Source organism: Rhamphochromis longiceps, linkage group LG8 (genome assembly GCF_057381845.1).
Source record: "Rhamphochromis longiceps isolate RC_006_pf linkage group LG8, R_longiceps_female_GT1.1, whole genome shotgun sequence".
NCBI classification, from domain to species: Eukaryota; Metazoa; Chordata; class Actinopteri; order Cichliformes; family Cichlidae; genus Rhamphochromis; species Rhamphochromis longiceps.
Window position 1 is genome coordinate 30388304 of NC_140564.1, and position 25946 is coordinate 30414249.

At 42.5% G+C, this 25946-nt stretch overlaps 1 protein-coding gene across 2 annotated transcripts; it reads left to right on the forward strand.

The window, feature by feature from the left end:
* Positions 1 to 2052: 2052 nt before the first annotated feature.
* Positions 2053 to 24930, forward strand: wnt3 (wingless-type MMTV integration site family, member 3). 2 transcript variants are annotated; one of them, XM_085416976.1, is made up of 5 exons: positions 2053 to 2712; positions 14720 to 14961; positions 19349 to 19614; positions 22260 to 22735; positions 24006 to 24930. In XM_085416976.1, exons 1-5 carry the CDS (start codon positions 2633 to 2635, stop codon positions 24100 to 24102), a joined length of 1161 nt encoding a protein of 386 aa, XP_085273102.1. In that variant the 5' UTR covers positions 2053 to 2632; the 3' UTR covers positions 24103 to 24930. The 2 variants fall into 2 exon arrangements, with proteins under 2 accessions (XP_085273102.1, XP_085273101.1); XM_085416975.1 differs by having other exon boundaries at positions 2063 to 2712; positions 22260 to 24930.
* Positions 24931 to 25946: the final 1016 nt, after the last annotated feature.

The window sequence follows — 25946 nt, forward strand, 5'->3', positions numbered from 1 at the left end:
CCCCGCAATTGTTGTTGAGTCTCCAATGTTTTTGCCTGTAATCGCGTTGCCTTTCTGGGCAGTTTGCGCTGCACTTGTGGCCTCAACCTGGGAAACGTGGTTTCAATGTTGTTCAGATGCAAACCGCAGACTGATTCCTTTGCCTGCACTCATAAATTAGACCGCTGTCACATTCCCATAATCCATCCCTGGCCCTGCACACCGTCTATCGCTCCGGCACAGCAACTGTCATCCAAATCCCAGCGCTGAGCTCGGCACATTTCTGACGATGCCGTAACACATGACATTGTTCATAATCGAAAACAGACCTGCCTCAATGTCAGCACCGCTATGACATACCGCATCTTGACTTGAGGCATTGAAAAGTCATCTTTATTGGTATAGCATAGAAGACTCCCCACCACAACCAACTGGAGAGCAGGCCTCATACAACTTTCACCAGGCAATCTATCAGTTATTGTCATATTTACCCCCCACAGAACCCCGACGCCCCTCTCAAACAGGGCGGTAGGTTGAGTGCTGCTCAGTCACTGTTGTTTCCCCATCTTCATTGTTAAGGAAGACTAAAACACAGAAGGGGCGGGTGAAGGGGGCACTCCACCGCTGACCTCCAGACTTTGGTCACCGGGCTCTCTCTTCATGCGGCGGGCACTGAGCCTTCTCGATGCAGAGTGCACGCTCCCAGCCCCTGCTGAGCAACCTCACCACCCCACTCATGCCCTAGAGGTCTCCAGGAAAGGCACCATCACCCCCAAGCCACAGCCATCCGAGACATATAGAAGTGCGGTGCAAATACTGCTACATATACACATTGCATTTATTTAAATGTAATAGTATTTATGCTGATAGGTACATCATGAGCACTGTGTAACAGCTAGTATGAATTACAAGTCTACTGTACATGATTATGGTATAATTAGAAGCATTAACGCAGTGCATAGTTGTGTAATTAATATCAGGAATTCTCAAAATTCTCAATAAAACAGGTCATTCTGAAAGTTGATGAGCTTTCTGACTTGAAAACAGGATTTCCAGGAAATGCTGGCTTCCATATGGCGCCGCATTCTCAATCTGTTGTGAAATCCATCAGGTTATCTATCCAGGCTTGTATATTAATTTTTAATAAGTGTTCACTCACATTCCTATTGTGTTGATTCAAGAATTCCTCGGGTCTGAAATTGTCTGTTTGAATATTCACATGGCAAGAATGTAAAAAAAATGTTTCCTGCACTTTAGTTAGAAGTAAAATAATCCTGATTTCAAAGAAAAAGGGATTCTTTAAAAAAAAAGATGTTAAGTAAGATATTTACAGGGATAAGTCGCTTCTGAAGTGCTCGCATCTTTGATGGTAATTCCTCCCGTGATAGCCACCTGACAATGCCTTCAGACGAAACTTTTAACTAGATTATCATCACTACAACTGGGTTTGTTTGATCTCTGCTGGGTTATCTTGTTTGCATTGGTGCTGATCAGTTTCCTTGTATGTGAATCAAATGCGTGGTTACTTCAGGCTAAGTCCATCACAAGCATCCCACCCTCCTCCTTCACTCCCTATCTCCCTCTCTCCACTCCCTCCTCCTCCTCCCCGTCCCACGGCTGCTTGCCCCACAGCCCATCAGAATGACAATGGTATTGATGTAAAATGTGTCGCCTTTGGGCCGCTGAAGCATATAACCCCTGCATGCCTGGCCCAGCTACCGCCACAGTTTATGGCTTTATTGTGTTCCCTTTTATGTCCTCCCATGTTGGGGAGGGCGGGCAACAATTTAGAAAATTCACTGTATATGTGCCCGTGCGTGTGTTGACATGTGTGTGTGCGCACTGTACGCACATGTATCCGGATCAATTAGTCAGAGCGCAACCCCCCCGAAAAAATCAACGTGTCAACATGTATGTCAGCGTGTGTGAGGCTCCTCCTGGGCAGGAGCCGGGCTACATCGCCTACCTCCAAAACCACTTTGGGGGATCATTTTTTTCCCGATGATCCCGGGATTAAGCAAGTTGAGCAACAACTCAACTCTACCTTTTTCATCTGTCCCTCCCTATCCCTCCTTCTCTCATTTCCCTCCCTCCCTCTCTCTTTTCACTCTTTCCTTTCTTTTTCACATTACCAGGGGGTGGCGTGTGATTGACAGATGGGAACGAATAATAATTTTTTTTTTCGTAACCTAAGGCCATCTTCTGTGATTGGCTTGCCAGCTGACATCTCCAAACCTCATTCTCCCCCTGCTGCCCCCACCACCCCCCCTCTTAATATTGGGCCTGTGGATGAGGCATCCTGAGGGAGAAAAAAGTAGAGAGAGAGAGAGAGAAAAATATATCTACCTTAGGGAAGAACCTCAGAGAGAGGGAGGGAAGGAGAGGACGGGTAGGAGCGTGTGTGCATGTGTGTAAGAGACACTTATTCTCTTAACTACTAGGAGACAGACACACTTTCCTGGCCCGACTCAAAGAAGGGGGGAAAAGAGGAGGAAGATTTTTTTTTTTTTTGCTTCAATATCATTTTAATTTTCCCCTCATTCAACAATCAAGCTGCCCTAAAGCTTCTCTTCCTGGAAACTCTTCTTCATTGCCTACTGGAAGTTCTATGTATTGATCTACTTACCCTCTCACACACTACAAGGCTTACCTCATGGATTTGTATCTGATTGGATATTTGATGTGTGTGTGGTTGTCCAGCTCACGGGTGCTTGGAGGCTATCCCATCTGGTGGTGAGTACGAATCCACAGTTTCAGCATCAGACCCTATAGCTGCATAAAGAGAGAGAGACTTTTTTTGGTCAAATGATCATTTCTGAGAGGGCAGAATGTGCACTTTCAGTAGACTGCGTGGAAAAATGTTCTCCAGCCCAGTCCAAAGAATCTTAACCTCAAATACTAGTGTAACGGAAAAGGCTTGCCGTTCTTTTCCCCTGCACATTCAGGTCTATTTATCACGTTGGAGTATGTTATGATGCAAAAAAGGGTGAATTTTTAGTTTAAATCATTCAAACGTGGGTGTCTTCTTTTAATTTAAGGGGGATAAAATACTTCAGCGAGTGGTCACCATGCTGATGTCAACAGCAAAAGATGGACTTCAGAGTATTTGCACATAACAGTTAAAGTCATTCATAAATACATAAATTGCGTCTTTCACTCAGGGACAATGACAGGACTGATGCTGCGCATGAAAACTCAACAAAGCCTCAAAAAACAGCCCCCCCTATTTATAAACCATAATTAATTTCTTTTCTGAAATACAACCATGTAATTTTAGGAGTGCCTTAGGAAGTACAACAATAATGGCTTATAAGATCATCGTCATTTTGGTTTTGTTTGTTATTGTGCGTCACTGTTCTACATTCAGGCCGTCGGCCCCCCCAAAAAAACCTGCCGTGAAGTGGATCTAAAAGATTTTTGGGACTGACAAAGTCCCGTACAATTAAAAAAGAAAATATTACAAATTTGCGGTTTACCACGGGGCACAGGCTGCGCTTAAATCGGTACATTTTGGACATTTTACTTCAATTGCAATACAATTCACCCCCACCACTACGGATTTGTGAGGAGACAATATGTTTAGGTGCCGCAGGGTTTTACTCTTTGTTAAATTATCCCAGATCGCTTTTGGCACCAGCAACTGAAATTTAGAGGTTTATCTCATTACAGATTCAGCGACATGCAGCTGACCTCATAGCTCCTGGTCTTCTTTTGTAACATAAAGCTTCTATTTTGGAGATATTTGTGTAGGCGTATGACAAAGCTCTTTTGGCACCCGACACAATACTTGTCAGAGCTACTGCACTTTAGTAGCCCAACTAGCATGTGGTCCCACCGTGGTGCTGTCCAAACCGCGAGCATCTTCTGGTTTCATTTACAGAGCAGGCAGCTGCCAAGCACACAGGCCACAGGGCTGAAGTGTTAATGGCAAAGAGGACTTTACACCCACTCCTGGATTCAGCAAGAACCCTAAGACAACAGTGACAAAGAGCTCGGGATTCTCTCTGTGTGAATTACCTGCAGCTGTTCTGTTCAAGGAGCTTACATGACACTGGTGTAATGTTTGAACCTTAACAGTGCGCGCTACCTTTGATTTGGGTAACAAATTCTGAAGTGTAGGCTAGGGTAGATGTTACTGGAGGCGAAGTTGAGATGAAACAGGTAGCTTCAGGTGACCGGGCAGGTGCTGAGGAACGGGACCCGTCAGTGGCACCATCCCCACGGTATAGAGTATGTCCAAAGGATGACAAAATGAGCTGGTGCATCAAAAACAAGAGGGTGCCGAGTTTCAGCAAGGGCCCAGGCAGCCTCTTCCTCGCTTCTGTCTCAGGGGCGATGACTTGGCCATAAATTCTCCAGCCAAGGTGGGACGGGTTTGAGTGGAAGAGGAGTTTTTGACTGCTTTATGCCTGGCAGCCGTGCTTTTTTACAAGATGGGGTGTTGAAAACAAAACAGAGCATAAATAACTCGAGTGATATGCAGATATGCGTGGACGAGGATGAGGTGTGGTGGAGAGAAAAGCCATAGCAAACTAATGAGGAGGGTTTGGAGAGACAGAGCAGTAAACTGCCTTCTTGAAATGCAAGAATGTTGGAAAAACAGCGAGTTTGTACATCAGGTTTTGAGAGAAGTCATAAAAGCTCGAAGCTTAGATGTGACCTCACATAATCCACAGGTTCCACAGTGTTTCTATCCAGTTATCTGACAACACCATGCTCTCTGTGTGGTGAAGGAAAAATGAAATAAAGATCTTATTATTAGACTTACTGCCGCGGTTTGTTTTCACCTTTTAACCCAAGAACGATGACATAATATGTTTCTCTTATTAAACGCCAGCTTTGTTAATACTCCTAATCGTAAGTTAGTGTGGCGTAGGATCTCATCTATTTTCAGAACAGCAGCCAGCAGTGTGTTTGTTTTCCTTGCATAAACAGTGATAGCTGTAAGTGAATGATGACAGCCACTCTCAGCGATGAATTACCTCAGCTGAACTGACTCCAGCCATCGAGCACCGGCAGTGATTATCGGTTTTAACTCGGCCACAAGATGTTTAAATCCAATAACTGCTGTTTTCCTGATCCTCTGTTATCATCACCGCTGCTAAATCCACATGAGAAAGCAGAGAAGTTGTACACCTCTTGTCAGTTTTGTCCGTGCTCTTTGTCATTAAAAGATTACTTTAAATTTACATAGCTGCTGTTGTGAGAGGTGAAATCAAATAGAGAACAATGGCAAGGAGAAAGAAAGAGGGGAATGACAGAGAAAGAGATGAAGGAATGACGCAAGAGTCTGTTAAATGTTTTTGAAAATCGTCTTTAATGAGCAGTAAGTGCAACTGCGGGTGACCATTATTAGTTTAACTTCCATTTAGGTGAAGAATTATTGACACAATAAAGCAGAAAAAATTAATCTGCAACATTGACACAAAAAACTAGCAAATTCCATTTCCTACAAGTGCCAGATAATACATTTAATGCCCTTTAATTAACATTTGGAGCTCGCTATGGATACATACAACTTCCTGGTTCAATCTGCATTACTTGTGGAAGTTTCGAAAACCACTGGGGCCTCAATAATATCTGTGGCATACCTCTCAAGATCTCCTTCCCGGTTCAACCTGAGCAGCTTAAATGGGGCTCTAGAGTCCATCTCCTGGTCTCAGGAATGTCATTATCTGGCTGTGACACCCCCCCGCAACTCCAAAACCCCTACCGCTGGCAAAGGGGGCCACTTAAATGATCCTTACTACGAGAAAATCCTCCCGTCTGCAAGTCTTGTTTGAAAAGATCAAGGATGTTTAGGTATTATTCTGCAGTTGAAGGTGAAGAAAAGAGCAGGAAAATCCATAAGAATGTAATTCATAAGAAACTTTCGGGTTCCATTATGAACGGCTGAAGGCTGCCATAGGGCCAGGGTCAAAGGCAATTTAGGGCTAAAGCTTAAGAGAAATGTCTCAGCAGAAATTGACGTCCACAGGGATACTGGGTACAAAACAATAATACATTTCTAAAAAAAAAAAAAAAAAAAGTATGATTATGTAACAAATGTTAAGATTCCCTTTATCCTAAAACATCTGTAATATGACTAAATATGCATTGAAGGGACCCATTATGCTCACTTCCAGCTACGCAGAGTTATTCTTGGACGTACGCTGGGCCTCAGTGGAGCCTCATGGTTCACACACTGTCTTTTAAAAACAAGCCATTTAAGCCTATTTCCTTCTGATTGGCCGTCCCTCATAAGCAGAAGGTGTCACATGAGCATTAACGTTTCTGTTTTTTCTTGCAGCCAGCAATTTTTTTTTCTTCTAGCAGATGTTTGCAACCGTGTTTCAAAGATGAGGTTTTGAAACTGACTGAAAAATTTGACTTGATGAAACTTGATTCAGTCACTCACTAAAAGATTTGCTGCCCTTATTTTCTGATCCATTACTTTACTTCACCCAGCGCAACAAGACTGTGGGATGACACTATCAAGGCAAAACCGAGCAAGGTAAGAGGTTCAAAGGAGTGTGGAGTTTCAAAGCAGCGACGGCGAGTCCTAATCTTCTCCCACCACCAAAGGACATGGGATGTGCTCTTGTAGGAAATGACAAAGTCCCCCTGGTGCATGGCTATCAGCTGCTTTAAACCACAGGGCAGCACAGTTACTCAAAGGGAAAACAGCCACGGCCAGGGGCGAAGAGATCATTAGAGGACACGTGTGGAGGCGCACATGCACACATTATTTAAAGTCTTCATTACCTGGCTGATCTCACCTCTGTGGCTTGTTACAGAGGTCAATTATTAGTGGCAAGCAATTTCTTTGACAGACAGGGTCAGTGACAAAGATGTGCCGATCACACCTGTGCAGCCTGTGTTCAGTTAAAGCCCTCAGGTCACTGACCAGGTCAGCCGAACGCCTGGCAGATGCAGCGAGAAAAGGAGGAGGCTATCATTCAAAAATAGAAGGGGTCTCATTTCAAATAGAAGATCTTTTTACTTTGCAACCACAAAATTTAAAAATTTCTCCAAACAACAACAACAAAAGATCGAGTAAATCACGCAGGAATGTTTCATTGAAAGATTTTCAGAACCAAAAGCTTTCTGTTTTCCTTTTGTTGCCAGAATTTTACTAATCAGTCACATTTGAACATTCTCTGGTTGCATGCAGATACACAGCAAAAAAACCATCTGATATTTTCTGACAATAATTCAGTTTATTATTAGTATTTTTTATTATATTTTTTTTATTTGCTATTAAGATTTTCTGACCACAACAACAGCCCTGAAAAATTAAACACTGCCAGAGAGGTTAAGCCACCAGACCAGCCAATGAGTTGCCAGACTGACACACGTGTAGAGGAGAGAAAAGTTGCATAAAGATTGCATGGTCTTGCAACAGCAGGTCCAAAGAAATGGGCAGTGTCTCAGACTGCAGCAGCAGCTCTGAGTGAAGTGTGTGTGAACCGGCGGGCTTTCTTAACCGTGTTTTATTTAATTAAAGCCATTAATTTGTGGTGTCTGAAATGACCACAATGAAATTCCTGAAATACAGTAAGAGATTTGCAACAGTTCAGTGTGAGTTATGATTTGCATGAGATGCATTGCCGCTGACAATTCGAGCAGGAGTGCCAACAAGCTGCCTTTCATGAAGAGAAGCTGGGGACAATGCGCTGTTTGAGTTGCGGTTCATTCAAACACTCCCTCAGGACTCAAATAAGCTCTGTCCTCTCAAGACAACAGCTCAGACTCTGTTGTGTCCACCTACCAGCAGAGAAAGATGCCAAGTTCCCGCTCTGACATTCATTTATCAGTGCCTTATACTCCCCAGAGCACTTCAGTGCAGAGCTATTGCTGCTCTCATTCTCTTCCTGACAGGGAGGTTCACAAGTTTACACCATGTTCAGTTTCCCTCTGCACGTCTCCATACTTGTGACTGCAGGGGCTCCTTGTCCTAACTCCGCATGCTCCGCAGCAGTCTGCAGAGAGAACTTGGAGAGGAGGGGAGGCAGAAGGAGGTAGAAAGACAGAACAGGTTTGAACATTTTTCAGGGGTCCTGTCATTTTTTATCTGATCAGCCAGGAGCTGTTGGACTACAAATCAAAAGTGTGCCGAAGAAAAAGAGAAGACAACAAAACACAGATAGCAGCTTTGCATTCCAGCCTCCACCAGGAAAAGTCCCATCCTCGGGCAAAGCCGGCAACTTTCCTTGGCCCACTTACTCTCTTTCGAGTGTCTTTATCTCTCTGTGGATTCTGTCGGGGGGATTCATAGATGAGATACCGACGGCAGTGTTTTTGGCGCACGGTGCCGCCTGCTTTTGCTACGGCCTCGTTTAGCAATGTGACATCCTCCAGGCAAATCTCCCAAGCTGAGCCGCAGCATCAACATATAGCGGTATATCGGAGGCAGATTAGAGTTTAATGCAAACAACAGTCTTGCAGTTTGTTACTGCAGAGGAGCGTCGCTCTCACAGAAGAGGTGACACAACACACATGGGACTCAATGCTTCAGGCACAGACCCAGCATACGCTAACAAAACAACTATAATATCTATAAAGTTCCTCTATGCGAAATAAGTTAACTTATTCAGACACGGCTAAGAACAACTGGAACACATCAGGGCTGGTTTTAGAGTGAAATATTAGGGTGCACTGATAACAATAACAGGTGGATGTAGATGTAGCCCAAAAGCTGAGAAAGAGGACCAGAAAGCCATATGTTGCAACTCAAAGCCAGTGTTATGAACTCAGATGTTAAAGAAACATTTGATGGAGAAAAGCCACTGCAGCCCTGAACTGTACTAGCATGTCAGCGAGGTGCATATGAGAACAAATGTCTAACTTTCCAGCTCCCTAATATGAAGTCCATGTGAAATCAGCTTGCATCGACGTGCAAAAAGCATAGCTAATAATGTGGGACATCCACTGGTAGAGAGTGGGTGTCTTCTGCTACATACTGCACCCTTTTTTCTGGCCTAATCCTCAACCGTAACTCATACCCACCATAAAAGCAACGTGGTTAGGGAAATGTTATCTCGAGCTGAGCGTTTTTGCCCTCAACATGTTGGTGTTTTGAGACCAAATGTGAAAAGCAGGGGTGGATCTGAGCGTGAAATAGAAGCATCACACGCTCACTGGCTAATGACGAGTAATTTACAATATGTTACCCAGTGAGCATGATCGTTCCTTTCTGTCTCCAACAATGACAATGATTTGCAAAATAAACTTCATGTTGTCTTTGATATACCCTCAAGTTAGCGATGGAGCCCATAAAGTGAAGAGGAAAATCTTTACTGAGGTCACGGAGAAAGGGCACTGAGGGCAGCTTTCCCATAGACTTATGTAGTCTTTGACAACCAAAGGAGTCGCCTCCTGCTGGCCATTAAAAGGAATGCAATTGACTCACAGTAGCAACATCCATCTTTTATGCTATCTAGGCATAAGCCAAACAGAACTTTACTGGAACCGTGAACACAAAAGAAGCAAATTATATAAAAGATATACCAGCAATAGTCTCCTAATATTGTCTTAAGATTAAGGGTTCGAGTGTTAAATTCGGATCTGCCTACTATAGAGATCTCATGAAGACAGGAGGAATGTTCCCACACCACTCCACTATCCAATGATTGTGTGTAGTTTTGTTAGACATGCTAACTTTACATATGGATTTTAAACTGGACCTTTATTTTTGGTTATTTTCTAACTGATGGCTTAGGATGTTTGTTCTATTTGGACGTTACCATTTAACCTCACTACACCTAACACATTGTATTGGTTTGACGTCTGGTAATTGGGGGTTAGTAAACAGCCTCTAGGTGCATTCAGATCACCTTCAGGTGTTAATTGTGCCTTACATATTAATGGACACCGATAAAGCAAGAGGAAAAGATATATTTTAAGACAACAAATAGTCCCATAAACCAGTGGTTATTACTGGCCTGGGTACCTATTATCAATTCTCACTAAGAGCACAAATATTGGATTTCTATAGATTCTAATAAAGTTTGAAGAAAGCATCAGATCTGTTTGTAAATGACAAATCTTTCATCTGTAGCATCTTTAGTATACCACTGTTGTAGGTATACTAAAGATTTGCATATTGCACTTTCCTAGTTTACTGCCCAAGAGGAGAACAATTTGATTAGTTGGAATAATTTACAGAGTCAAACATAAAAACTCAAACATACTTGCAGGCCTCTATAATTAAAGAAGACAAATGCACCATTAGTTCTACCTGCTCTCTGACATCTTACACGACATTTACAAATATGTTTAATGCAAATTTAGCATTTCATCTGTTGCCATGTACTGTAAATAAAGATTGTGTTGGAATTAGAAACCAATAAAATCATTACCAGCATATATACAAGCACAGCCACGGTTAGCATACTAACTAACTAGACTTACAAACTATAGCTGCAATTGTTACTTTCCACATTTTACAAGCAAAACATATAATAAACATAAAATACACTAGCCTGTAATCATCAATCAGCTTTAAACATTGATCAACAATGTAAAATTACAACATGCTTGGGTCATTGTACTTCTAGTACTAATCAGTTAAAGTTTTAGTTTTTCAGCTTTAGCAAAACAGCAAAATGTGACTGAGCGTGTAGTTAACTAGCACACCAACAATAGGCCAACACATGGTAGAGATCGCTAAGAAAACCCAACTTGTTGTTAAAATAACGCTTCACTGTGGCTATAAGCCAAAAGCAGAACAATTAAAGGTGTAGTATACGATACTGTAATGCTTTTACTTTAAAAGTAGGATGACTATACACAGAGCTATCTGTTAGCTTAAAGCTAAAAACATACAAGCTAGATGAAACAGCTTGGTTATTTTCCTCTGTTCAGGTTGTGTCAAATAGTTATAATTAATAAATATAAGTACAAAAAAGAGTTTTTTCTTCAGTATGCTTCTAGTCAAGACAAAGCACATCTTTTTACACCATATGTAAATAAATAAATAATAAAAATAAATAAACAATTTTGCTTAATTACTGAGAAACACAAAATCTGGGATTAGCTCTTCCTGACAAATTTACAGAAAATATTTAAAACACAATAAACAAACATACAGATTAATATGAGTGACACTATTATTGCTGAGTGATAACATTAGTAGCCCTGATGTTAACATAATGAACACAAAGAATAATATTTTGATGATTACACAAAGTGACAGTGTAGCAATCTGTGCCAAATTTGACAGATAAACTTCAATAGTTATGAAATTTGAATTTCAGCTCTTCTGTACGACCTCTGTTGGTGCATGCTCTTGTAAAGTCATGCTGTCTTCAAACAGCGTAAGGTGCCCGCGGCAGATTTGTCCACACTAATCTGTAAATTTGTGTATTTCAACACTGGTAAAGTCTGACAAGCCATTTTGAAGTCACATTTGATTACACCTTCATATCCCTGTGGGCACTCACCTATAATGACCCTCTATTTGCTTAACGAGGCAAACAGGCTGGAGAGCAACACTCCCGAGCTGCTTAGATTTGTGCTTATCGGCCCTGGTCATGAACTTCTGTGGACACATCGTGCTAACGGCAATGAGGTCAAATGTCATGTTGTTTTCAACAAGTTCAGAAGGTCACCTGGTACGTTTCGTGTCCCTGGATATAGGCAGCTGTCACACACTGAACCCTGTAACGCAGACCTCCCACGACACAGCACATGAGTCGACTCTTCTATTCAGGTTGAGCTTGCTCAGAAACAAAACAAGAACTAAAATGTGCAATAAAGACATGCCTTGCACCTAAATTTCCTCCCCAAGCAGCAGAGACTGCAGTAGTGACTTTATTGCACTGGGAGTGGCTGAGCCAAAAGTTTTTGTTGACAGTGTTATAGTCTTGATTGCGTGAATTCCCATTTCTCAGCAAGGTGTGTGGTGGAATCCCTTTGTTTCCTTTGCTTCATTTCTGTGGTTTCCAGTGGCCCATCATACTTTCACATCAGTCCGGTTTAGATACTGAGAAAACCCCCCAACCAAGCTGTAAACCCCCAGGCCAGAAGAGGCCCCACACGGATGTGCCCGGGCATGCACCTGCCAAGCCCTGCCGTTTGCTGCTGCTCTTCTGCTCGTCTCATCCCCTGCAGCAGATTCCCCCGGCATTCTGCCTCTCTGGAGGTCTCTGCGTCTGCTGCTCCCTCACTCGGTTGAGACACGTTGCGCGTAGCTTCCGAGAAGTGAGGCAAAGCAGGCAGGATCAGCAGTGCACACATGCGGTCTCTGTGCATGCATCTTCGTGTGTGTCTGTTTGCACAATGAGTCTTGTAACTCTCATTAACACCTAGCCAATAACGTATCCCTTTCATCTTATCTATCCATAAGGATCAAGCGAGGCACATGCTTTGCAAACAAAGACAAATAGCCTGGCAGATCCACAGCCTGTTGTTTAAACACGCTATGTCCACCACAAAGTCCCATGTGGTTAGCTAATTGATTCCATCAGAAATCCTGCCCACCACAGCAAACAGATTCATCCTTTTGAATGGCACAGTGGTCTGATTCATAAATATCTGACTTGAGCAAGAGAGATTTGTCTTTGAGGTAGCTCATTGATGTTGTTGGGGAGCATGTGACACCAGCATTCATCTAGTGGCTCATCATCCTCTCTGGTCTATCCCATGACTGAGAGATTAATGGGCAGCAACCCATCTAGCAGACAGTGTAATTAAGGTCCTTAGTCACTCAGTCACCAGACGGAGTGAAGTCAGCAACACTTGAACTCTGATGTTGGTGGGATTGGGACTGGCAGATGAGATAATGTGGCTACATTTGCTTGGGTAAACTCAAGACAAGAACATGAATGGAGATTGATGAGCACTATCAAATTACTAGCTCCGCATGGGAACATGAAATCGGAGAAAATGGCATGTTAACTTTGAGTTATTAATAGACAGCAAGCGTATTTTTCCTTGTGCGTAGCAGCATTCGATAATTTTTGAGTATCAGATCAAGTTTTGTTATGAGCTTCCACGTGAAACATAAGAATTGTTTATTGTGTATCTGTGTCAGTCACAAACCTCACAGCAGCAACACAATTGGCTCAGCTGATTATGGGATGATCAAATTACATTAGGTCGTCTGTAAAAGCAAAACAGTTTCATGTGCCAGAATGCTACCTCCGCTAGTAACTCTTAATACCTGGCAAAATATTAATCTAAGGCTACCAATGCTTAGATGAAAAACAGTATAAAGAAGGAAGATGTGGGTGCAGGGGGTTTGGTGGGAGCTTCATGTAGAAGTGCACATGAGTATCTAAGAGCCGATTTTTTTTTCTTCCCAACTTCAATGGCTTCACTTGTGTGTTCGGGTGGGGCACTGCACTGCACTCATCTGTCAGAGTCAGTGCCTGCTATGATTGGGTTGCGCCCTGCGGGTGTCCTGAGGTCATCCCGAGTGGCGCTCTGATCTGATCGGCATCAATTGTTCCCGCGTGATCCTCTAAGGGCCTCCAGCGCCACGTTGTCCAGTCAGACTCGCTAAGTGCTGCAGAGTCTGCAGACTCCTGTGAACTGCCAGCACATCTTTACACCTCTTACCCTGTACACACTCAAATCACATGCATACATTGCAAAACAATTAGCAGCTGGGCAAGCTTGTATTCAAACACATATTTTTCATGGGGTGATAAAGGCTATGCATAGAAATAAATAAACAAGAAATATAAATCTGGCATCTAAGAGAGCTTCTGGAAGAAAATTTTGTTTGAGCTTGTCAACATGAAAAGCGTGTTAAAACATGGGCATGACACACACGTCTTCTCTCTGTCTTTTATTTCAAGAGAAATAGAAAGCAATTAAAATTAATTACCTGAGTGAAACTATAATGGTTTCTGGCAACACATGCTGAGCTCGACTGTTTGGCAGTGATTAATCCCTGCTTAGACACATCTGCACGAGTCCTCTGGTGAGGCGCATCGCCTCAGACGTGCCATCTTCGTGCATCACCATCAGTGTTCTTAACACATCACCTCCAGAGGACAACCGCAAATTAATGACGGTACTGCAAGGGCAGGTGTTTTCATATATTCAAAATCACACGAGGGGGCTTTTCCCCAAACTAAACAGACAGGTTCTTGTGTGTGTTATCAGTTAGATCAGCAGATCTGTGCAAGCTAACAAGTGGAAACACTTTGAGAAGTCAGTACTAATAGCTTGTATCCCTGCCCTGAAGTGGGCTTATTAGCCTCCTCTCTCTGGTGAGAAAAAAGGAAGCAAAATAAAGAGGAGCTCTTAGTATAAACAATATAAATCAATAAAACACTCAGGTATGAATCATTGTACTCTCTCAGGGCTACATTTATAGTGTAATGGGAGATTAATGAATACAGAAGCAGTCTCCACTCACAGAGCAGGTTGCCTTTCAGTGAGGCCTCCCTGGCAGGTTACCACTCTTGCTATTGTGGAACTGAGTTCACAGAGGGCACAGAAGATGTGAGGGAAGCACAGGGAAGGGCTTTTGAAAGAATACCAAACTAATGTGAGAAATGTACAGGTTAGTTTTATTTATTTTTTGCTTATAAAACCTACAATAAAAATGTCAAAGTTCCTAAAAGTCAGATAGCAGTACCAAATTTATTCAATGGGTACAATTATTTAGGCACTTTTGCTGAATATGTCTTGAGGTTTGATGCAAATCCTCAGGAAAAAATAATAAATAAGTGTTTTTTGCACTTGTGTGTTTAACACAGAGGTGCTGATCTCACTTAACGATGCTTTCCCTCTCTCTGTGACACAGGTCCCTGGCACTGGGGCAGCAGTACTCATCTTTGGGCTCCCAACCAATCCTGTGTGGCTCTATCCCCGGCCTCGTACCGAAACAGCTGCGTTTCTGTCGCAACTACATTGAGATTATGCCCAGTGTCGCTGAAGGAGTCAAGCTGGGGATCCAAGAGTGCCAGCACCAGTTTAGGGGTCGCCGATGGAACTGCACCACCATCAAGGACAACCTGGCCATTTTCGGCCCTGTTCTAGATAAAGGTAGGACTTTTTTTTAGGTTGCTATATCTTTCATGCTGATTTTTGTACTGACATACAGGCTTACTGAGTAAAAAAAATGATCTAGAGGGATCTAAATAATCTCTTCCAAACAACACCCAACTTTAAAATGCAGTCTTTGAAGGTAAGGCTACTGCAAGCTGTTACAAAACTGGTGTTTAACACTTTCCACCCTAAGGCTCAGCACTGCCTGAGCTGCCTGGGCTTTTGCTGACAAACGACTAACTAGGGCAATTACAATAATATCCACCTTTCCTGGCTGCACTGAGAAATGAGTGCAGGTACAAGCACTGACACATTAGTCATCTTTATCTTCTATATTGCATTTATCTTCAAACTCATGGGCTTTTTTTTTTGGTTTTTCCCAACCTTGTTTACACACTCGTACATGAAAGAAGGTCAGTGCGGTAAATCTCTCAACAAAACCTGACAGCTGATGTACTGGAGGCATCCATCAGGTGCTGTACACGCAGAATGCTAAGTGTAAACTATCCCTACACTTATCTGCGTCAATTAGGCAGTCCCACCAGACCTGACAGTGGGAAACAAGGCACACAGGTGTCCTGCTTAAGGCCTTCCAGTCCCTAATTATAAAGGCAGACGTTTGTGTGTTGCGTGTGAGGTTGCTGATTGGAAATGAATTAGCCTGTGTGTCAGAGGCGAAGGAATCTGGGCAGAAATGGGCAGTGTGAGCAGTCCAAGCTCCTCAGTCAAATAAAAGGGAGAGGGGAGGCCAAATGAGATTACAGGCAATAGAAAAGGGCCGGGGGGCTCCGCTCAACCCCTACTGTGCATGAAGGCCAGTGCGCGCCTCACACAGTCCAGCTCCCACGGACACCCCATTCACACGCCCTTTTGACTCTGTCATGAAAACAGGCTGAAAGGGGATCTCTCCCAACCTAGCCCGAGTGTGCACAGTGGGATAGGGAAGGATAGGATGGAGGGAAGGAGGTAAGGATGTAAGGATGAAGAGTGTGCCACTTTGGGAGTGATTAATGGAGAAGCTCATGCTAGGGAAGCAAGAGCTACCAACCAGTACCCTGGCCACCTTAAGCTGTGGGTTGGCTGCCGTGGTGCTGTTGGTGGATGCCTGGAGGAAGTGGGGGGTTGAGGTGCTGCAGTGGGTGGTGGTGTATGGGATTTCGGATCAGGGTGTTGGCGGAGGGGTGGCTGGTGGGAGAGGAGGGGGACTTGGGGAGTTTAGGGAATGCCAGCTCCGGGCAGAGCTGGGCTGTGGGGGCGTGAGTCGCTGGACCCTTTGTGTGGATAATACGGTGTGACACAAGGGAAACAAAGGCGGATTGATGGGCCCAGCAGGTAGCAGGAGCAGCGCCAGCCTTGGCTAACAGCCAGAGCTCCAGGGGCCCGGGGCTCACAGGCCCCTGTTTTGGAGGGCCCACTTAGGCTTGCCAGGGCAAGTAGGGATGCCCAACATGAGGACAGTATGTCATCCAGTGTCGTTCATTGGACATTTAGATGAAAACCTCTTTTCATTAGGGATAAACAATAAACATGAAATGTGTAGACAAACAGTTTCTTATTGTTTCAGTTTTACAAAAGATATCAAAAATAATTAACAAACATAGTTTTGATTAACGTTATTTCACTGTCTGTATTTCTCAAGATTTTCTCAAAAGCAGCCAACATAAAAAAAGGGTTTTGGTTTTGGGACACTGACTGCAGTCAAATTGTGGGTGGGGAAAATATGGCTAGCTTCCAGACAAACATTTGTAAACTTTGTCTGTGGCTTGTTAAGTGGTCTCATTGAGTTTTTGGCAGTGGATCCATCAAAGAATTTCTAGCTCTAGTTGCCAGTGTGGTCAGCAAAATAGGAGCTTAATTCTCCAGTCGTGTTCATACAAATTTCAAAACTCAAGTCGTGCAATTCCGTAGATCAGATATTCCAGCTGTTGAAAGCCTGAAGGTCTGTTCTGTATAACTATCATAGAGGGGGAAAAGCTGGGATGCTAGGTAAAATGTAAATAAAAATGTTGCACAATGATTTCTAATTCTATTGATTAATGGTGTTAAAGCAATATGGTTCAGATTTTTTAAGAGAGAAATCTCTTTATTTTGGATCCAAAACTAGAAACATGCTTAAAAAAAAGGTGGGACAAGGACTATAAAATACTATAACGATTCTAATAACCCAGAGGCAACATTGGAAATGTTCCTGATGTTGCCAACTTGTTTGTGCCTGAGTTCATTTAAGATTTATGCAAACTGGAAAACTGTCCCCGTGTTCGGGCCATCAGAAATGTTTTATTCCTTTTGAAAATTATGGGAAAATCATGGCCTCCAGGGTAAAGTGAAGAACATCCAACATTATTAGTACACAGTTCAAAGGTTAGCATCCATAATGATGCAGTGAGGCGTCGGTGCACATAGAATAGGTAGCTTGGAGATCTGTAAGGGCACCATTAATGCTGAATACAGGTGCTTCTGTTCAGCCAACACTTGGGGAACACCCTTTTTAGCACTTTCTGGGGATATTGCAGCATCATAGCTCCACAGTAAGAGAGTCTTGGTGCAGGGAGAAATCATTTGGTGTCATATGAAATGGCAACTGAGCAGAACTGTCTTACCGCATCTTATATCAGTTGCAGAGAAGTAGCTGTAAGTAATCTGGGCGCTACCTATAAACAATATATACGCGGCGTTTTTTCCTGAATAGTTTCGCCAGGATTACTGTCTAAGGACAGCGCTAGCAAGAAGAAAAAACAGCCCGTTCGTGTTGGTGGAAAAATGTACCATGTTGACCAATAAAAAAAATGATATGACAACATGACATTTGGTTGTTTAGGAAGAGGGGGAAGTTTTAGGAGTGAGCGAGTTTTGAGATGTGAGAGATTTGTGACGTTTAGCATGTTTGGAGTGTGTAGTTAATGTGTTGTCTTGTGTAGTTAGCGTGTAGTGTTGTGGATAGTTTTGTGTTGTGTGTCAGAACAATGAGGCGACTGCTGTCTCCAGGTAGAAACAGGAGTGATACACCTGCTGCTGTCAGACCTGCAGGTATCAGGCTGTGATGTTCTCCTTTATAGTGGACAGAAATTATTTTTTTGGTGGCACAAATAATTTTTGTGGCATGTTATTGAGCAGAACAGCTGATTGTTCTGTAAATAGTTTGAAATGGTTATTTAAAAAAGGGGTAAGAGGTAAATAGCTGCAAATAACTTTGTTGTTTGCAAAACTTGTGAATATTTTAAAATTGACAATTTATATTTGCATTTAAAGTTATGAAATATGATTCATTAAATATGTTTGTGGTTGTTACAGTAAAAAATTTAACTTTTTCTACTCAGGTTTTATGTTTTTTGTCTGATTTTAGATCAATTGTGTTAATACAGTATGCCAAAATGAAAACATAACTGTAAATTCATACACGTGAGGTTGTGCTGAAAACAATGATACCAAACAAGGCAAAGGAAATCGTTTTTAAAGGTGAAATGTAGAGTTCAAATCAAATAATTAATTACTTTTAGAATCTTGTAACTCAGTTACCTTTTTGAAGCAGTAACTAGTAACTACAATTAATTACTTTTTCAAATTAACTTGCCCAACACTGCTGGTATCAAACTTTAAAAAATGTCTTTTTATTTAAATGTAGGTTAAGCGCTCTGAAATCATTGGATCTGTTTGTGTTTTCATTTAACAAAGCCCCTCACCTTTTTTTGGAATCGAAGTCACAGGACACCAATAGTGTGTGTTTTTCTATATCTGGTGGAGTGTAATGGGTGAGCCACAGTAAGTGTGCTGTGATTGTGAAACAATGGTGTCTGGTTACATAATAAGCTGTTGTCTTCAAAGACAGCGTAACTCCATCCGTCAGAGTGAAGAAGAAACAGCCTGACACACTGCTAGGTTTCACCAGAAGGCCTTAGGCTGTAAACAGGAATGGGTGGGGGGTAACAACATTCCTGAAACACTATCCAGATGCAAAGCAGCACACCTCAGGGATGACAGGGGGTCACTTAGATCCCACTGAGCGTTAGACTACAATAGGCTGATGTCACTGCAGGGACTCTGCTGTTAGGTTCCTTGGTGGTTCTTCCACGTCACTGATGATGATCAGAACTGTGTAAACATAGTTAAACATTGTTTATATTATATTGTATATAGGAGATGTTAAGGAGTTCTTCTATAGGCTTCTTGCTTTATTACAGTGGCAAATACCTGTCCATTAATGTGCCTTCTCAAAGATGAAATGTTGTGTTAAAAGGTTAGCGCCTGAAGGTATCCCTTTCAATACATCTGTCTGGATGTTGGCAGTAGTAAAGATCACCTTGTCTACGTTTACCATAAGATTGACACACTTCCTTTCCTTCTCCTTTTCTCTGTCTTTCTGTCTGTCTTCGTCCGTCTCTTTCAGCAACCAGAGAGTCAGCATTCGTCCATGCTATAGCTTCAGCGGGCGTTGCATTTGCAGTGACACGCTCATGTGCCGAGGGCACGTCGACCATGTGTGGGTGCGACTCCCACCACAAGGGCCCTCCAGGGGAGGGCTGGAAGTGGGGTGGCTGCAGCGAGGATGCAGAGTTTGGGGTGCTGGTGTCCAGGGAGTTTGCGGACGCCAGAGAAAACCGTCCAGACGCTCGCTCAGCAATGAATCGGCACAACAACGAGGCGGGACGCACGGTAAACACATTTACTATTAGGAACCTGCAGAGCTGCACTGTTATTTTTCTACTTTTCACATGGAAAATAACATTAACCAGCCAAAAATATGTGGGTACTACAATATAATATCCATATGAAAACCTTTAAAACCACAGATATTAACCTGCTACTGTAAGAGCTCCCACTCATCTCAGAAGAGTTTGCCCCAGTTTTTAGAACCTGGCTTTCACCCAGTCACAACAACAAAGTAAGGTTCAACACTGACACTGCGGGAAAAGTTCAAAGTCGTTGCACAACTTAAACCCAAAGATCACTTGGAAATAAGAGTTAGAGAGCATAAAAAACAAAGATAGAACAGGTAATCAAAGTCAATGTTTCTTTTTTAAACTTTCAGTTCAATTAAGTTTATTTGTATCGTATAAAATCACAACAATATTTGCCTCAAGGTGCTTTAGATTGTAAGGTAAAGACCCTATGATAACATCGAGAAAAACCAAATATTCAGACGGCACCTCTATGAGCAAACACTTGGTAACAGTGGGAAGGAAAAACTCCCTTTATACAGGAAGAAACCTCAGACTCAAGAAAAAAATGACAAAATATCTCAAAAATAATGATTATTTATTATCTGAATATTTAGCTCAGTTTTAGTATTAGCTTACATGTTTTATGTGTTTTCAGACTAAATGTACTTGTCAGATGAAGCACTCTGATAAGCCATGTTAGTTAGTTACAATTATTGGTCAACGTTTAACCACGGTGATGTAAAAACAATGGACAAAAAGCTGAGTGAAACTATTACTATTTTGGATTACTGATTGCTCATGTGACAGGCATGATATAGGTACTTGACTTGTCCTCACAATCCCAAGTTTCCATCTGAAAACGAGCACTTGACTTTGAATGACTGGTTAATTACTGATCTAAGCAACATTCATCTACCCGCCATGCCCCCACACCTTGCCTTTCATGCCTTGCATCCCAATGAGAAATTCCCCGACAGTCAAATAACCCAAGTGAGCTGAGGGGGAAAAAAAAGAAGCAAATCAGCTCAGTCTTAAAACATCACTGGCTGCTGTCACTGCTGGGAGAAAACAGGCTGCTCGCTGAGAGGCAAAACAGGGGGACCACACGGCAACAAGACAGCCCTTTGATGCGCACAGCAGCAGTCAGAGCGACCACAGGAGCTCACTGAACAGAGGTAATGTCAGAGGAGTCACCCGTCCTCTCCACCTGGCCCTCTCACGCTTCGTTATTTAGCCCCGAGGGCCTTGGATTTGATGTTGGCATGACAAGCTCACGGTGTGATGTCACTGGTCCACTTTTCTCCCCTCTACTCACCCAGAGGTGCCACAGCCACCTGCCTTCCACCCCAGCTGGGGGATTTCTGCAGCTAAATATAGCTGTTGAGCTAAAGCACAACACAATGAAAAACCGAAAACATAAAAACACGTCCCACGGGAGCATACTCACAACGTGAGCCAATAACTTCAGAGAGAATTAGCAGCGGCGCAGAGCCTCCATACTCCACAGCTGCATGACACTTCAATAAAGTGCAGCCACTGGCATATTGTTTTTCTTGGCCTGCTTTGCAAGGCTTTAGTGGTTTTGTTAGTCTGCATTACCGAATTCACTCTAAATCTCTGAGCATAAAGCTTTACCAGATCTTGTTCCGTTGTGGCAGCTTCCAAAACAGTTATCAAACTAAGACCAGCACATTTTACACTTCAGAGCAATGCGTTGCACAAAGAGAAAAAAAAATCATAACTTGTTTCTACCCAGAGGACAACAGCTGTAGTTAAAATCTCACCAACCTCACAGCTCCAACGTTCTGTCAAAAGAAGCGTACTTAAAGATTTATTGGCTAGGTGAGAATTTATTTTAATTTTTTGGAGCATACCGAACATATACAGACAAAAAGTGATCTGTGTGTTTAAGAAGCGCACTATCCTTTCATGCAGTGACTCAGGATTGTCAGTGAAATCTGTTCTGAATCCAGCTGGATGAGGCAGATTTTCTTTTCTGGGCAAGAGTCATGACGCTCAAGAGATGATGCTTTAGTGAGGAAAAGTGTTATTAGAAAAGCTTAAAAATCTTGGATGCATGCTGAGATGCCAAATATGTGGTTTTCACTTTATTTCAGTCACTATAGTCAAAAGAAGGTTGTCATTTCCATCTGCAGCAATTCATATTTGGACTTATGGTTCATTTCTGGGACTCCCAGCGCCTCCATGTGCAGCCAAGACAAAGAAAGTAGTGAGAAGACCTATTAAAAGGACAGAAGAGACACTGACAGCAGATATTACACAGATTATCAGAGAAACGGTATGAAAAGGAAGCACTGAGGTAGAGGAGGGTTACAAAGTGGCTTGCAGATGCACAATAGGTGGGCAAGTGTGAGTACAGCCTCGTGTTGCAATTAGGTGGCCTACCTAAACTAATATTAACCCTTTCAAGCCTGGGAAATAATCGCCAGGACATTTAAATGTGTTTCTTGAACTGTCGGACACATTTTTATATAACGAATTAAATATAAATTTAAATATATGCGTTTTAATTTGTATAATATTTGCCACATCTAGCATTTTTTGCAAAATTTGAAAAAGGGAGAAAACATTTTCCCACGCACAGACTTTTATTCTGGGGTTTTTTCTCGTTCTCAGACTATCCTGGATCACATGCACCTGCGCTGCAAATGTCACGGCCTTTCTGGAAGCTGCGAGGTGAAGACGTGCTGGTGGGCGCAGCCGGACTTCCGCATGCTGGGCGACTACCTGAAGGACAAGTACGACAGCGCCTCAGAGATGGTGGTGGAGAAGCACCGCGAGTCTCGTGGCTGGGTGGAGACCCTGCGAGTCAAGTACGCCTTCTTCAAGCACCCCACTGAGCGCGACCTGGTGTACTACGAGGGCTCGCCCAATTTCTGCGAGCCCAACCCAGAGACGGGCTCCTTTGGGACGCGCGATCGTGTCTGCAACGTGTCGTCGCACGGCATTGAGGGCTGCGACCTGCTGTGCTGCGGACGCGGCCACAACACCCGGACTGAGAAACGCAAAGAGAAGTGTCACTGCATCTTCCACTGGTGCTGCTACGTCAGCTGTCAGGAGTGTGTGCGCGTCTACGACGTACACACGTGTAAGTGAGACAGACAAGCTGACTGCTGGACCTTCAACTCCCCACCTCCTGCATGACTTCCTTGATTCCCCCACCACACACACACACACACACACACACACACAAGCGCAGTCAAAAACATATTCATCCACACACATTCAAGCCCTAATGGGTAATGGCACATCAGTAATGGATACTTCTGTACCATTTTTTGTACAAACCATGCACAAGAATCTATCTTCCAAACCACTACCCCCATAACTACATAATATCTGAGCAGAACGTGTCCCGTGTTGACCTGATGGATAACTTGGTCCACTCTCACGGGAAGAAGCTAGAGTTGCCACTCTCCCCTCGTTCGTCCTCACCCTGCAGCATTGGGCCATGACTACCCCTCCCTTCCCCTTTGTCTTTATTTATTTCCCACCCTTCATGCCAACACAGCGTTTTCGGCATGTACAGTAACACTTTTACATGTGAGATTAATGCAGTAAAAAAAAACAAAAAAACAAAAACAGTGACTCTCCTTGCTTTTGAGTAAAAAGCATCTTCTAACTAACACCTCACTTCTCCAGCCAGTCTGGTTGGTTTACCTTTTTGTTGTTGTTGTTGTTGCTGTTTTTTAACTTAACCAACCTCTCTACCCAATCACTTACTCTTAAGTAATACTGAACACGTCAGCAGCCCCAGGAAACCATCACTTTGTAACTACTGAACTGAACTGAACTGAGGCACTGGAAGTGCCGCAGTCCTGTCCTTTCTAAACTACTGAGCTGATCCCTTCCTTCCCTGCAGACTGACTACTGCGACAGTCAACTAGAAGACATGTGCTTCAGTCTGATTTTTTAATAAACCCACATTTCTGAAATATTACCACTGAGCTGGGGTTTGAGGTATGCAGGAGGAGGCATGCTCGTTCTGCTAACTAACAACCCGTGCATATGTATTTATGTGCACTATTCATAACTCCAGGTGGTAAACATTTGAGCATTGTTTATGTGAGCAAATTCTTCTTGGTTGCAAGCTAGCAGTTCTTATGAATGACGGCGCTGTTACCACATTCACCCTGTAAATCGCTCATGGTTTCTACAAATGTCATGCAACTTCACCATTCAAACTTACGGAGTCTGGGGGTAAAAACTAACCACAGAAAAGTTCTGATTATATGTGTGAAGGTCACCTATTATGGCTGTGTCGTTATGAATTTGTGCATCAAACTTGAGTCCAGCTTATGTCCAATATTAACTCTGGTGTTTTGTTTTGTTTTGTTTTATTTTATATCACTTTCGGTGCAGAAAAACATTTGTCTCAACAAAAATCTTTTACTTCTGGGAACAAAAGGGAAAGAAAACAAGGGGATATGTGACGACACGTGGAGACAACATGGGCTGAGAAAGATCTGATTGGCTGTCACATCCTTCCATCTGTGTTTTCAGTCAGCTGGACAGTTGAGGTTTTTACGGTTGATTTATGAACTCGTATTCTTGTCAGTACACCCCGAAACACTCCTGCCGTCATGTTTTGATTTTTAGAATATTGGGAAAAACAAATTACTGCCATTTAATCAAAAGAATGCTTTTCATAGACTTCAGTGTCAGCACATTGTAACTTGCAACAAAAGAAACCGGTTTAAAGACCACTAACAAAAATTGCTATGATTTGTGGGTGGATTGTAAAGACTGCCAATTCACGAAGTTTAAAAAAACATCTGATTCTGAGAACATGAAGCGTAGAACGGATGATTTATAAGGGATGCGTATGTGCGTGTGCATGACAAGCTACTACAGAAGAGGATGGATGGACCGACGGACAGCGAGCTGGCTCTTCACAATGGTGGAGCAAAGCAAGAGAGGTTTCACACAACATGTTCTGACAGTCCCACCTGCTTCCTATTAATTATATTCAAGAACAAACACACAAGTTACCCAGTAGTGTGTAGGCTGTCCTCTCTTTGGGACATAGCTTAGTGTTCACGTCATCTTCTACACAGCCCTCCCTACCTGGGCCTACCTTTCTGTGTTCAGTCCCCCCACCCTACCGAGACCCCCAAAGGCCCCTCATCTTTCCCCGCTATATCCAAAGTTTTGTACAAATGTTTTAAAGTTGAATAATTCCCTTTTTATTTTATAATCGTAAATGTTATGTTTTTATAAATATTATTTATTATACAATGTATATATCTGTATGACTGAACTAAGATTATATATTTGAAGAAGAAAACCTGTGTCATGTTTCTTTATGCTTGCAAAGGTACACTCAAACACACGCCTCACTTTTCTACATGAAGTTGAAATGCAGGCTGAAACAAAGGTCTGTTAGATACTCCGTCCTTTGATACAGCATTCACTTACTTAATTTGATTCCACTTAAAGGAGAATTTTAATTATACTTTATTATTATTACGGTACTGTAGAAAAGTCCTGTGAAAAAACAAACTCCTATCGAGTTTTTTTGTGTGACTGTATATAAAAGATGGGCTTCTCCACATGAAAGTCGCCCATTGGTTTATGAAGTTAGAGGGTTTTGGCTGTTGGTCATCTTGGTTGCTTTTGAAGAGGCCATATTTGGATGAGAGCAGAGAGTTATTATTAATGTGCTCCTTCACACTCTGCCTCTAAAAGACGACATTTGACCACCTCCCTTTATCTTTAATGACACCTCAGTATATATCAATAAAGATGCAGTTTGATGACCATTAAAACTAATTTCTGAGTTTTTGTAAGGATAGCTGCACAGGCAGGGACCAGCTAACTGCTGATATTCACCGAGTCAACTTTTTCTATAAGCAGGCCTAAAATACAACAGAGATCAGTCAGTTCAGAAAAGAGCTTTAAGTTATTCCTAGTAGGTGGTTGGTTATGGTTATGAGCTAAACAGTCAAATTTCCAAAGTCGGGAAGTCATTTGTTGGGTACTTTTGCATTGTAGTCTGAAAACAACATGTTTGTGACATGTTGCATCTTATTGTTTAATTTTTAAATGATACCAGATTACTTCTAATTATTAACTTTACCTGATCTGTGTCACTCCATATTGCGGAGCAAGTAGGAGCTACAGCCTAATGCTAAACGACAAATCCAATGCAATCTCCCTCATAAAGACAAGAGGCTAAACTTTTTTCATGATTAACCAAATATTTCTTTTCCAACTTGAGTAGACGTGTATGTGACTTTTTCCAGCTGCACAATCACATCGCATTGGTTGCACATTTGGTTATTAGCTAGCAAAACATAGATG

Excerpts from the sequence above, each read along its gene's own strand:
- wnt3 (XM_085416976.1), top strand. The coding sequence starts at position 2,633 with ATGGATTTGTATCTGATTGGATATTTGATGTGTGTGTGGTTGTCCAGC. Across the intron at positions 19,615-22,259 it reads ACAACGAGGCGGGACGCACG|ACTATCCTGGATCACATGCA; the intron begins GTAAACACATTT and ends TCTCGTTCTCAG. Across the intron at positions 22,736-24,005 it reads TACGACGTACACACGTGTAA|AAAAACATTTGTCTCAACAA; the intron begins GTGAGACAGACA and ends CTTTCGGTGCAG.